The following is a 14,887-nucleotide window of genomic DNA, read 5'->3' as shown; positions in this document are numbered from 1 at the left end:
CGCGTTTTCACAATTAGTCCCCTGGTGTCACTGAGAAATAACAAAATCCTGGAATAGACAGATCACACGGCTGACAGAGCCTGAGAGTTTTCATTCAAACACTCCATAACAGGATCAAGTTGGCTCCTTCCTCACTGTTAGACCTATCAAAATGGTATGATCATTTTTTTCCTCCTTCAAAGGATACAACTTCACCAAAAAAAAAAAAAAAAAAAAAATCTATCCTCCACAACTCATTTACTGAAAAGAGTCTTTTCTGCCCCTAGAGTATGCTTTTGGATGGAAGGATGATCAAGAACCGACATTCAAGACAAACTTTTTTATCTTTCAGAAGAGTCTGCTTTCAAGACAAGCTTTGGAACAGTGACCCTAGATTAACAGTTTAACAGCACATCCAGGCTAAGTCCCAAATTACTTTGCATTTGCTTACATATTTATGTGAACAATACTGCACACTGTTTTAACTTGGTTGATAACACAATCTAGAACCCATCTAAAAAGTTTATTTACAGGCAAGGGCTATTAAATTAGGAATATGGCTTATTTTATAGTGCTCTCTCACTATTACTTAAACATTACTGACACACTGTGGTATACAAACAAACATACTACAGAAATAAATATAATTCTACCTTAAATTTCTAATAATTCTCTTCGAAGTGGTAGTCGTCAGTGTGATCTGTCTCTGGCTTTTTTTTCTTTTTTGTATTTTCCTTCACCAAACCAAATAAGACTTAAAATGCAAATGAAGTGATTAGAGCAAAAGCATGTGGTGACTAACCAAACAAAGGTGCTGAGAGAGTCTGGAGGCCCAGCAATTCAGTTACTGTAAAAAGTCAAGCCCCAAGTCCCAAAAAGTCTTACCTCCCCTTATTTCACAAGTCAATTTTCTCTTCTTAATCTCTATCACCACTTTCCAATGACCCTTCATCAAAATTCTCATCAACCATCACCTGACTCTTCCAAGATGCTTCTCTGGTCTCTCTGCCTCCAGTCTAACTCCATCCCAATCCCATCCTACAAGTTTCCAAATACATCACTCAAAATAAAAAATCAACTTTGCTACTCCTCTCCTTAAAATTAACGACTCCTCACTGCCCATAAAATAAAATCCAAACTCTTTAGTGCAGTATTTAAGGACTTCCATCATCTTACCCAAACCCACCACTCCCAGATTCATTTCTCACCTCTCCTTGCTTTTAAACTTTCTTCTTGAATAAATGCTTGTGCTTTCCTACAGTGACTGAAAGACTTCTCACTTCCATGACTTTGTACATTGATTCCTAAACCTGAAAGGCCAGCCTATTTTCTTGTCTATCACAGCTACAAACTGTCCCCTCCCCCTACTTTCAACTGGCTGAATTTTAGTCACCCTTTATGGCTCAACTAAATCATTTTAACCTCCAGAAAGTATTCCCTAAACCTCTACCTAGTCTCAGCTTCTTGCATATAGTGACTACACTGCACATTTCATTGTAATTATGTTTATATGGTTTCTCTCTTACTGAGGAGTCATTAAGGGGACTAGTTTTTATTAACCTATATAAGTCTCAAAATCTAACAAGGTACCTGGCATCCAGTAGACACTCACAAGTGTTTCTTGACTAAAATAAGCCGTTTTATGCTTCTTATCCTTTCTGTCCTCCTTATTACAAGGGTGTCTTTCCCAGTTCAGGTACAAAAAAAGTCAGATAGCCTGAATAATGCATCTAATAAATAACAAAAGACAGGCCTGCTACCAGAGATTAGACAGAAGGTAAGCTACTCTTCTTATATACCTATGCAGTATCAAAAGCCCACCTAATGTTGAGATGATTCAGAGAATATTGGTGGGTAATGGACCTTGACTGTAAACATACAAAGGACAGTCAACAGTCACTTTTTACAAGACACCAACCCTGACTCATCTGGTCAGAGAAAAAGACCTACAAAAGCACCTCCAAACAAAGCAGAGAGGTTTGGCTATTAGTTTACTCAGCCTATTATGTTATGTCTATATGTTCTGACTTTTTTAATTCAAAAAATAATCTAAAGGAGTTTACAATAAAAAACATAAAACCAAAAATCATTTTTTAAACAAAGGATTAAAAGGCATGCTGATTATCCTAAACTAACTAAACATGAAATTACCTAAGTTTGTATGTATCAAACCCTTAAAGGCTTTGTATGGCACACAATACATGATGTAATTTTTTTAAAGAAAATATCCTTGCTATTATTAAGCATACGAACATTAGCAAAAATGCATATAATAAAAAAAAAAAGCCTCTAACAAAAAAAACCTAATTTCAATGATTTTCATTTTTTTAAAATGTTCATTTATTCATTTTGGAGAAAGAGTATGAATGCATGCGTGGGTTCAGGGGAGAGACAGAATCCCAAGGAGGCTCCACACTGTCAGCATAGAGGTAGGCATGGGGCTCCAACTCATGAACCATGAGATTGTGACCTGAATGGAAATCAAGAGTGAGTTGCTTAACCGACTGAGCCACCCAGGCAGCTTCCACCATTGAAGTTCATTTAAAGTTCTATATAGAGATACAGAAATATAGATACAGTGATGGAAGTCTTTATGATCTGAAGATATCTAAGCACATGAAGTTCCTTTTGCCCCAGAGCTCCCCTTCCAAGGGGCTATGTGTTCTTCTCTCTCATACATGTAAAGTACTGCCAGCATAGTCTGTGGGATATTATGTTCAAAGAGGTCAAATGTTCTCCTGCAAGTTACTCAAAAATTCAGATTTGCACAAGAGTAAACTGAATTTCAACACCCAAATAAACAATTCGACATTCTTAGTAAATTATTTTTAGCTATATGAGCTATTTTAAATTATTTTATTTTGAACCAAAACATAGACTTTTTAATGTAATTTGTAAGGCAGACAAACAAAGTTAAATTCTTACACTGCTTATAAACGTGTTATCCGTATGAAATTTTAGGTTTTGAAATTTATTGATTGTATCCTCTTTTTGAGCAATCATATCTCCCAACTCTTGAATTTTTTGATTCTGCATAAGTATTGTCTTTAAAGAGAAGAAAAACAGCAATGTTTAGTAAATATATTCTAGGATAGATAAAATGCAAATAGGATATAATTTTAGAATTCCTTCAAATTTAAAACGAAGTAAAAATACCAGTAGCAACACACCATGCATAGTATGACCTTATTTTTGTTTAAAAATTATATATATTTACATTAAAAAAAAAAAAAGAAAAGCAATTTAATGAATTGAGTAAGAGGAATCTGGAATCAGACCATCTGAGTCTGAACCCTAGCTTCTCCACCTTCTAGTTGTATGATCCTGGCAAGCTATTTTATGTCTCTGTACAAATAAAAAATAACAGTATCTACATCACAAAGTTGTTCTGAGATGTAAAGCACTTAAAAGAATACACAGTAATGTTCTATACAAATAAATACATATAAAGTAAAAGTCTAAAAAAGATACCAACCAACTTGGTTTTCCCATTTTTATTTAGGACAAAGATTATGGGGGATTTATTTTCTATTTTACATATAACTGAATTTTCACAACTAGGATCTACTATTTTTATAACTAGAAAAAATAAAGGAAAAGATTAGGAATCATCCAAACACTAGCTGTAGTGTCTTCTGCTAAGTACATTATTTTGGTTATTTCTTCAAATACTGGATATTAGATACCAAAGATCTTATTTATGTCTAATCATATCTTAAAATATTTAGCTCTTTAGAAGGATAAATATAAATTGATATAAGACCCATGCCAGAGAAGGTCAGGAAAAATAGCAAGTTTAGAGCTCTAAGTTCACTACATGTGCATGTATGCTTGTAATTTCATATTTAGACCTATCAATGTCAAATCCATCTACAACCACTTGGAATGATTATCTGATCTAAAGATACAAGGTGCCGAAGATCTTCAGAATTCAATGCTGCACACTGATCAGGCCATATCTCATATTTTACAACAGTAATTTTAGGTGAAATAAACACCATTTAAATGCATCCAACTAACACTATGCACCCACCGAAAGAATAACACAGATCTTTATGTGCTGACGTACAATTACATCAGCATGATCTCCAAGACACCTTTTGATGGAAGAAAACAAGACACAAAACTAATTAATCCCATTTGTGTAAACTTTTCAAAAGATGTGTGTATGTGTTTTCTATATATAAATAAATATCTTCTGGAAAGACTGAAGAAACTTTCTAGTTGCTATCACTAAAAAAAGGCCTGAGAGTGAAAGCACTTATAATTTTCAATTTTTTTAATCACATTCATTTATTTTTTAATTATCTTTAAAATAAATGTACCTTGTCATAATTCATGCTCCTTCAATTGCTTAATTATTAAGTTCCTTATCAAGACAAAATAAAACTTGAAGTATTACCTTATTAGATTTCTCAAGCTCTTGAACCAATGAATTCATGTTAATTTCTGATTCTGAAAAAATAAGAATATTGAAAACAAATATATAAGCATCTAAAAAATATATTACTGTATAATCATTGACACATAAGCTTCTATAGTTGACCTAACACTAGTGTTACAGTCAGGAAAAATGATTTTCACAGCCACTAGAAGCACCCAGGACTCAGTTACTAATTCTACCACCAGAGGGCAAGGTTTCTGTAAAAGCCACTTTCAAAATCCAATCCAAGGTAAAAACGAATGACCTATGTTAAATAGTGAAAAATTTCTGGTGTAATTTCAGAGATGAAAATAGAAGCTTTTCTATTTTCATAATGTAATGTATGAAATACATTCATAATGTAAAGGCACCACTTATATGATATTTTCTACCCATCTTGTTTCACACAGAAAAGGGCAGAACATGTCCTCCAGCACTTTTAAAAACCAGATATGACAAGACATTGAGTGTGTGTGTGTGTGTGTGTGTGTCTGAGCTGGAATGGAGCACCAATGTAACAAACTTAAAATCACTCCATAGGAGTTACTCTATCCCAAACTTACAAGCCCAGAGCAGAATCTACCACACTATGACAGAACATAAAAAATACAGAACAAAATTCACAGCTTTACAATTTCCTAAGATTTCTTTATTTGCTGATAAAACTAATGCTTCATTTGGTGTTTGTTGTTCTTGTTGGTTTTGAGGGGTCCACTTTCTACTTTCTATTAACATTAGCCTAAAAGTAAATGAAGGCAAAAAAAATTTTTAATAGTAAATTAGTACAAAGCCATTAAAATGTTAAAATATTAAATGATGCCTAGATCAAAGAATTTTCTAGTCAGTACAGTAAATACATAAATAAGCATCTGTTTTACTCACCGACTATGTTTTTTATGCATTTGTAACATCTAAATATGGATAAAATACATCTACTTACCATTTTCTTTCTTTTTTAACTCTTCCTGGATTTTGATTAATTCTTCTTTGGTTTTAGCTAAATCAGCTTTAACTTGATTAAACTTTATTTCTAAACAAGCAATAGCTTCCTGGGGGTCAGCAAGAGATGCAATATATAAGTGAGCAATTTCAGCCTGTTTCTTAATATCAGTGACATCATCTTGAAGGGAATCAATAATATCTTCAATTCCTACATAATTATGTGCTTCCTAAAAACAGCAAAAACCACATGCCTAATGTTAACAGTGGCTTTCACTCTTGCAATGTGGCACTATCTAATTTCGACAGTTTTAAGAACACATAGCAAAAAAATTCACAATTTAGAATTTTTTTCAATAAATTGTATCAAAATATCTCTAATTATTAAAAAGCTGTGTTCCATTACTCATGACTATTTTATGGAACATGAGACACAGTTTCCCATAAAAAAAATGTCATAAGTTGTGAGAAATCCTTCTAGAACAATTATGACTGTCAGTTCAGGTATACTTTGTTATATAATGTCTCATAAGGGCTTTGGTGGGACAGCTAAGGAAACAAACCTCCATCATCACAACTCAGACCCATGTCTAGGATACATAAACATGATTTGACAGCAAGAGCCAGGACATCACCATCCCAGGCCCCTAAACTGAGTTATTAAAAAAAAAAAAAAAAAAAAAAATCAAACAACCCCCAAAAGACATCAATTTCAGTGGAAGCAGAAGAAGGGTATGTTTCCTCAAGGGCAGGGAATGGTCAATCAGCCAACAAGAGCAATCCTGTTTACATATAAATGATTTTGCTTTAATCAGAGCAAAATTATTTAAAATGGATACAAGTGAGGCTAAAAGGAATCTACCTACAATCAATACATCTAAAAAGCAACACAAAAGGAGATATAAACATGACACATAATTTCTCTCTAGTCTAATAGCTATATTTAACTAATTGTGCTTCCATTACTAACAAAGCATGCTTAATTATAATAAAGCTACATAGTAAGTATTTTAATTCTAAAGTATATTAGTGTTTCTCATCACTGATGTGGTACACTACACACAGATCAAACACCTCACTGGACTTCATATTTCAGTTAACATACTTTGTTTTCAACTTTCATGACACAATCTTCATTCTCTGGTTCTTCTTGAGTGTCACATTTACCAACCAAATCCTTGAAGATAGCCAAACGACATTCAGCATTTTCCTCAAGTATCTCTCGTTCCTGAAGGAGAGTTTCCCTTCATAACACAAATTAATCCCATTAGGAAACATAAAAGCACAACTTTGTGTTTTTGTTTTGAATTTGTAAGATTAAGGATACATGCACCCCTATGTTTACTGCAGCATTATTTATAATAGCCAAACTATGGAAGTAGCCCAAGTGTCCATTGATAGATAAATGGATAAAGATGTGGTGTGTATACACACACACACACACACACACACACACACACACACACACACATATAAACAATGGAATATTATTCAGCCATAAAAAAGAATGAAATCTTGCCATATACAACAACACAAATGGAGCTAAAGGGTATAACGCTAAGCTAAATAAGTCAGAGAAACACAAATACCATATGATCTTACTCATATGTGGAATTTAAGAAACAAAACAAACGAGCAAAGGAAAAAGAAAAAAGAGAGACAAACCAAGAAACAAATTCTTAACTATACAGAACTGATGGCTACCAGAGGGGAGGTGGAAGGGGGCATGGGTCAAACAGATGATGGGGATTAATAAGTACATTTATCAGGGCACCTGGGTGGCTCAGTCGGTTAAGCATCCGACTTCAGCTCAGGTCATGATCTCACAGTCTGTGAGTTCAAGCCCTGCATCGGGTTCTGTGCTGACAGCTCAGAGCCTGGAGCCTGCTTTAGATTCTGTGTCTCCCTCTCTCTCTCTCTGCCCCTCCCTCGCTCTCTCTCTCTCTCTCTCAAAAATAAACAATAAAAAAAAGTTAAAAAAAATAAGTACACTTATCATGATAAAAAAGTAAATAAAATAAGAACTAAATTTCTAAGATTAAATTTATTATAAATTAAAAGCAGAATTTAAATCATTCATGTACAATTCAGAACCACTGTCAAGATTAGCAACAGCTACTCTCAAGGCTGAAAGAAGAGGTCAGAATTCAGAAGCCACTTAATATAAAAAAAGTAAATAAAAAATTCTGTACAAATAAAATTCTCAATTTTTACTAGGACATGAAATAAGTAACTTACTTAAAATCAGCTTCCCGCTGAGCTAAATACTGAGTAAACTCCTGTGTAACTTCATCACGAATTTTAAATTCCAATGTTAACTTTTCCTTTCTTTCAGTTATCAGTTTTTTTTTCAAGTCTTCTATTAAATCCAACAGTTTCTAAAACATAAACATTAACATCCTAAGAACAAATATATCCCAAGGGAAATATTACTGTCCAAGTATTCAAAAATAACTCTTTAGTTGACTATAATTATGCATCCTTTTAATAATGATAATATTCTCACTGAAAATTACATATGTGCAGAGACTCAGTAATCTGAAAAGCCTCTCTACATTTTAAAAATACACTTACAGTAACTCAGATGTCTCACTGTATGGCTACACTAAGAAAAAAAAGGACAAAAAATCTGAAGATCCATTATCCACCAGGAACTACTCTGGGGACTTCATATTCGATGCCTTTCAATCCACATAACCTTCTGTGAGCGTGGTAGCAGCATCCACACTTTGTAGGTGGGGAAGGTAAGGACCAGGTTTGTGGAAAGTGGTAAAGGCTGGATTTTAACTTAGTCAAGATCTAAAGCCTAAGTGTCACACAGAGTAGTTACTGAGAATCCCAAACACATTCCAAAATGGAAAAAAGAGATGTTTCATAAACTTATTTGGTGAGCAACAACTCCAAAACCCTGGAAAAAGCATAATATGTAATATGGACAATGAATAAATAAGGCAATTAACACTTGACATGGCCAGTATAGATCTGTAATAAAATATTATAGCATAACAGCCTGATAGTCTTTTAAGATTTCTACTTAAACTTTCTCAACAACAAATTTACCCAATAAACTCTCTCAAAACTACAGATCTTTCAATGTCTCAATTTGATATTGAAAATATTTCCATAAATATCCTAACTTTGAAATCCTGGTTCTAAGAACCTACACCGAAGAAATACTTCTATACCAGGACCCAGTGTTCTGGCTGTGAAAATGGTTATCAGTGTTATTGTTTTAAGATAGTGATTGTACTTAATCAAAGGAAAAGTGAAACCCAACTCAACAGTCAAACAAAAAAGATTGGTTCAATTATGGTACAATCATACAGCAACCTACTGTAATGAACAATGACATATTAATGCATACTTTGTACCATTTTTTTTTTATGTGCAAAAAAGTCAGGATACAAAAGAATAATGGATAGGGGCGTCTGGGTGGCTCAGTCAGTTAAGTGTCCAATTTTGGCTCAGGTCACAATCTCACTGTTCATGAGTTCAAGCCTGACATCGGGTTCTCTGCTGTCAGCACAGAGCCCACTTTAGATTCCCTGTCCCCCTCTCTCTCCCCCTCTCCTGCTCACACTTTCCCTCTCTCTCTCTCTCAAAATAATAAACAATTAAAAAACAAAAGGGTAATGTATAGTAAAAATCAATTAACATGAGTGGTATATAGAGAGATCTTTATATTTAGTTTCCTTTTCTTTTTCCAGATTCCATCATGATTAAATAATACTTTTATAATTTCAAATGACTACATTTTCCCACTGTTAATTTTTTTTTTTAATGTTCATTTATTTATTTTGAGAGAGAGAGATCTCATGAACCAGTAGATCATGACCTGAGCCAAAATCAAGAGTCAGACGTGGGGCACCTGGGTGGCTCAGTGGGTTCAGTGTCCGGCTTCGGCCTAGGTCATGATCTCACCATTCCGGAGTTCGAGCCCCGCATTGGGCTCTGTACTGACAGCTCAGAGCCTGAAGCCTGTTTCAGATTCTGTGTCTCCCTCTCTCTGCCCCACCCCTATTCCCTGTCTGTCTCTGTCTCTCTCAAAAATAAATAAACATTAAAAAATAAAGGAGCATCCTCAGTTAAGTGTCTGACTTCAGCTCAGGTCATAATCTCACACCTTGTGAGTCTGAGCCCCGCGTGGGACACTATGGTGACAGCTCAAAGCCTGGAGCCTGCTTCTCTCTGCATCTCCCCCACTCGTCTCTCTCTCTCTCTCTCTCTCTCAGAAATAAACATTTAAAAAACATTATTAAAAAATACCACTGTTCAATTTTATGCATTTACCATACATGTAAGACAACCAACCATCCTGTTTTTGAAGAAATAGAATAACTGGTACTAGGCAGACACTTTGAGTGCTTTTACCTGAGTGCAAAGTAAGTTTGGTAGATTATGCTAAAATCACTGAGTGAAAGGATACTAAGGAAGAAGATACTCACATGGTCTCAAACTATCATCCCGCAGATGATACTTTGAAAATATAAAGAGATCTGAAACACAATACCTTAACCAAATGAGCAAAACTTAGCATCACCAAGAATGGGGGATTCAGACATCATGTGTCTCCTGATAGGATGCAATGGAAAATTTACAACTTGACCTAAATAATAGGCTGTGTATAGTGTAAAACCTGAATCATGAGGAAACAATCAAAGAAACTGAGATTGAAGGTGCTGTACAAGACAACTAGCCTCAACTTCTCAAGAATATCACTGTTAGATTACAAATAACTAAAAGAAACATACCAATCAAAAACAATGGTTAACTTTAGTTGAAGCTCAAAAACATAATGGCTGGGCACCTGGGTGGTTCAGTCAGTTAAGTGTCAACACTTAATTTTAGCTCAGGTCATGATCTCATGGTTCAAGAGGTAGAGCCCCACATCATGCTCTGCACTGACAGCCCAGAGCCTGCTTGGGATTCTCTCTCTCCCTTTCTCTCTGCCCCTCTATTGCTCATGCACACAGCATGGGTGCCTATGTGCACTCTCGCTCTCTCAAAATAAAATAATTTTTAAAAAATGACTATAAAGGATATACTGGGACCACCGAATAAATCTCAATATGGACAATATAATAGATTATATTATTATATCAATGTTAAATTGCCTAGGTATGAAAATGGTGTTGTGATCATAAGGAATATGTCTACATTGTTAGGAAACACATGCTGAAGTAGTTAGTTGTAAGGTGCCATTATGTCTACATCTTGTTTTCAAATGGTACTGGCAAAAAAAATGTGCATTCACATACACACAGAGAATTAAACATGGTAAAATGTTAACAACTAGCAAATTCAGGTGAAGTATAAATGGGTTTTCATTGTACTAGTCCTACTGTACATTAAATTTTTTCAAGACATAAAGTTGAGGGGCGCCTGGGTGGCTCAGTTGGTTAAGCATCCAGCTTCGGCTCAGGTCATGATTTCATGGTTCAGGAGTTCAAGCCCCACATCGGGCTCTGTGCTGACAGCTCAGAGCCTGGAGCCTGCTTCAGATTCTGAGTCTCTCTCTCCCTCTATCCCTCCCCTGCCCCCGCTCTGTCTCTCAAAAATAAATAAATGTTTAAAAAATTAAAATATTAAATATATACACATATATATATATATACATATAAAGCTGAGGTACATAACAAACGTAGCATGTTGCTGAAAAAAACTGGAAGAGAGGGAGTTGTAGGTATTGTTAACCCTAACTTTCATAATAATAATAAGCCAAGCTTAGAAATACGAGTTCTTAATACATACCCTCTTCTCCTCATGGCTACTGAAAGCCTTATCTTCCTCCAAAGTCTTATTTAGATCTTCATCAGTACGTTCACTTTCCACACTTTGGTTTTCTTCACCTTTTTCTGGATCCTCAATTAAATCTTCATCTTCCACCAGGTCTTCTAGACTACTTTCCCATGAAATCGTGGATCTTTTTACATTTAGTATTTTATTAACTGAATTATTAATGTCTAGGGATACATCTTGAGAAGATTTGACAGGTCCAAATGGTTTCTCTTGAGAAGAATTTAAAGCGTCTGGAACACAAACCTGTAAAAATATCCAATGTGACTTTTAAAACAGAAAAGGAAAAACTGTCAACTAAAAAAGAAATCCATAAATTTGAGTCAAATAAAAATTCTAGTGTTTAAAAAAGACCTATCTATGCAAACATACAAGAAGGACTCCTAGCAGAAGGGCTTCCTGATTAGCCATGAAGTGAACCAGATGGATGGCAGAGCAGACGGACAATTCACAATAATACTCGTAATTTGTAATGAGTGTGTATTATGAACTCTTATTACTAAGGTTATCCTAATACTAGCAAGGGAAACTTTCAATCTTTTTAATGCCCTCTTACTTGATCAAATATTCACATTTCTAATTTTCAATTATTTCCCAGGTTTTCAGTTATAAGTACAAAATGGGTTAGTTACACCAAGAAAAAATGGTTCATATTCTGGTAAGAAACTTAATAAATCCTGCAGAAATTTGAATATATTTACTTTTTGTGCAATGGCTGAGAATTTCAACACATTGAGGGTTTCATCATAGGCAAAATAACACTGGCTGATGTTGACAATCATGCATATTTTCCCTTTACCATTAAAAAAACTTTGAAAATAGTGAGTCAGTTTACTTTCCCGGAAAGGCACATGCTGTTGAAACCTATGGAAAAAATTTTCAAAAAACCATAAGTTAAAACAAATCTCATAAAGTCAGAATGCTGATAAAATTTACAAAGAAATAATTAATCTAGCTATCACAGACTTAAACTCTAGGTTAGTGATTAGTTCTGCCCATAAAAGTCATTTTCTGTTTATTTATGTTCTTTTCTTTAAATATTACTACTAATACGAAAACTAACAATAACTCAGTATGCAAAATGTTAAGAAAATCACATTGAACTGGGTTGTATTTTCTAGGGTAAAGCAATTATACAAGATATGCCATGAAACACATTAACTAAAAATGAAGGCTAATTACAATTTACTAAGCCTAAAGTGTAATTAACGCAGAAATCTTATCACATCTAGAACACAAGGCATTAGTAAGAATAAAGTGGTTTTAGATGCTAAACCAGGATCATAAGATTATCCAAAATGCCTGTTGACATATATTTGCTATGGAAAATACTGTTTACTTGATGAGTCACTGGCATCAACTAACAATATTTTTTACTTCCATTTTTTAAATCCAAGAATTCTAAGTATTTCAATTGTAATCCATATATAGTCATCACATAGGAAGCAAGTTAAAAACAAAAAAGAACTTTCTAAAACTGGAGTTGAAAGTTTAAACATTATAACACTTAATATGCTAATAGCACTTTCAGCAACACTTACTTTGACTTTTCACTGTTTTTCAAAACATTGATACACTTTCCCAGAGTCAATAAAGAAGTATTGATGTTCCCAGTCTCTCTTAACCTTTCCCCTTCATTCTGTGTCTTCAGGCTTCTTTCTGAACCAGCAAGATCACATAAACACAATCTGAATTAACCAAAAAAAACAAAAAAACAACAAAAAAAAAAAACTATGAAAAGTTCATTTCTTCAAAATGAAACAATTCAAAATAATTAAGAGTTAAAGAATGCTCAACTTACTCACTGACTCGCATTACACGAGGCATTTCAGAATCTTCAATCTGTAATATTCTAATAGTGAATATGCTGTGACTAAAAGAAATATACAAAAATCAAATGTTATCTTTCATTTTTAATTTCTGCATTCCATCTGGTGAAACCAGCATCCAAATTGACATCTATTTACACCCTAATACTAGCCATACCTCCAGCACTGCATTTTCCAACCAGTTGCCAGGTATTCCAATCCCATGTTCCATTGTCACCTAAATACCTAACTGCCTAAAATCATATATCTTATCTTTCATTCAGCCCCGTATTCCCTGAACCCTCTCCTTCTCTTAACATTCCACTTCTGTTAGTGGAATCATTTACAATAAAATTTCAATTTACTTTGCAAAGATCGTATTATTAGTTAAAATGGTATACAGACTGCTAATCTTCTACCTAAAGCAAAGCATACATTTGGCCCAAATACAGGCTTACCTGGATCATATACTATCTTCATGCCATACTAAGTATGGAAGACAGGGCTCTTTCCCCCTTAAGAGACAACCTGTTTTAAATATCTCACTGTTTAAACTTATTTCCTTTTGTCTCTCAAGTCCCAATTCCTTCCCTCAAAAACATCATTCCTTAACCTTGAGATGTATATTGTAGGCAACTCTTAAAAGAGAGCTTAGATATTCACATAAAGAGTAAAAATACCTAAACGACTTTATGTAAATTAGTAAATTTTATGTTAGAACAAGAAATAGTTCAGATAATCTTCTGTGCTTTAGTGCTCCTCAGTTAACAGAATACTTTTTATGCCTATGAATTCATCTAACATATCAGAGAGACTACTGCCCAGTTCAATCTTAAATTAGTTGTATTTACAATAGCACAGAATACCCTGGGTACTTCAAGCTCACACCACAGTGTTTCTTCTTTACCTTCTACTAGAAGCATTGTTCAGCTTTGTGAAGGCAACACTCTGGTGCTTTATTCCTAGTTTTAAAAGTCTATATGCTTCTTTGGAATCAGATACTTGAATCCATTGTAGATCTTTAAAAAATAAAGAGGACACATCAATTTATAAAAACATAGCATTTGTTGTACCATGTAATCTCTTTAGAGATTTGTAACCTCTTTTCCCAAAGACATACAATGAAGTTTTTTTTTTTAAGTTTTTTAAAAGTTTATTTATTTTGAGAGAGAGAGACAGAGAGTATGAGTGGAGGAGGGGCAGAGAGAGGAAGAGAGAGAATCCCAAGCAGGCTCCACGTCATTAGCACAGGCCCGACACGGGGCTTGATCTCATGAAGTGTGAGACCATGACCTGAGGTGAAATCAAGAGTCGGATGCTTAACTGAGCCACCCAGGTGCCCCTATGATGAAATCTTTTAATAACACCCCTTATGTGGAATCCACTCAGCTATTCCATATTCCACTAGAAAAGTGAAATATAAGAGGAGGCGTTACAATTACTTTCTAATATTTAAGTTACAAAAACACAGACAAAAGTTTTTCAAAAGTAGGTCAAAGGGAAAATTAAAAATAGAAGAGATTCCTTAGAATTAAACATCCAGAAAAAAAAAAAAAAAGACAAAAGACAAAGCACACTACGGATTAACCCTACAAAATTACCTAGATGTGAAACACTGCAGGTTGCAATTCATTAGTGAATCATCAAGTCAAATTTAGTCATAACCAGCATTTTATTAAAATGAAGTGGAATACAGAAAACACCAAAGTGTGTTCCTTGTACTAAGGATAAGTATATAATTCACGAAACTTCTGAGTTGTAAATATACGTGTACATATATACACATGCAACTACTAGATCATAATGTTAATATATGTAAGTACTTCCTACTTTGAGTAGTGACTGTAAAAAGTTGGAAAAACACACTGTGGAAAGCTCCACAGTTTGCACACTGCTACAAAGCAGCATAATAATGTGAACATAAACACACACAGCTTTTCCC

At 34.3% G+C, this 14,887-nt stretch overlaps 1 protein-coding gene across 1 annotated transcript in view; it reads right to left on the bottom strand.

Moving 5' to 3' along the window:
• KIF20B (kinesin family member 20B) overlaps positions 1-14,887 on the bottom strand; it is a 73,633-nt gene that overhangs the window by 45,425 nt on the left and 13,321 nt on the right. Inside the window, exons 9-18 of the mRNA XM_040486907.1 lie at positions 13,853-13,993; positions 12,939-13,010; positions 12,679-12,825; positions 11,839-12,001; positions 11,093-11,383; positions 7,580-7,719; positions 6,447-6,585; positions 5,343-5,571; positions 4,382-4,434; positions 2,905-3,024 (exon numbers count right to left, since the gene is read on the bottom strand). Of these exons, the coding sequence (XP_040342841.1) occupies positions 2,905-3,024; positions 4,382-4,434; positions 5,343-5,571; positions 6,447-6,585; positions 7,580-7,719; positions 11,093-11,383; positions 11,839-12,001; positions 12,679-12,825; positions 12,939-13,010; positions 13,853-13,993 (1,495 nt within the window). The remainder of the gene's footprint in view (positions 1-2,904; positions 3,025-4,381; positions 4,435-5,342; positions 5,572-6,446; positions 6,586-7,579; positions 7,720-11,092; positions 11,384-11,838; positions 12,002-12,678; positions 12,826-12,938; positions 13,011-13,852; positions 13,994-14,887) is intronic.

The sequence above is a fragment of the Herpailurus yagouaroundi genome, unplaced genomic scaffold (genome assembly GCF_014898765.1).
Source record: "Herpailurus yagouaroundi ecotype Mexico unplaced genomic scaffold, PumYag 163, whole genome shotgun sequence".
Classification (NCBI taxonomy): Eukaryota; Metazoa; Chordata; class Mammalia; order Carnivora; family Felidae; genus Herpailurus; species Herpailurus yagouaroundi.
This window is presented reverse-complemented; position numbering and strand designations above follow the sequence as displayed.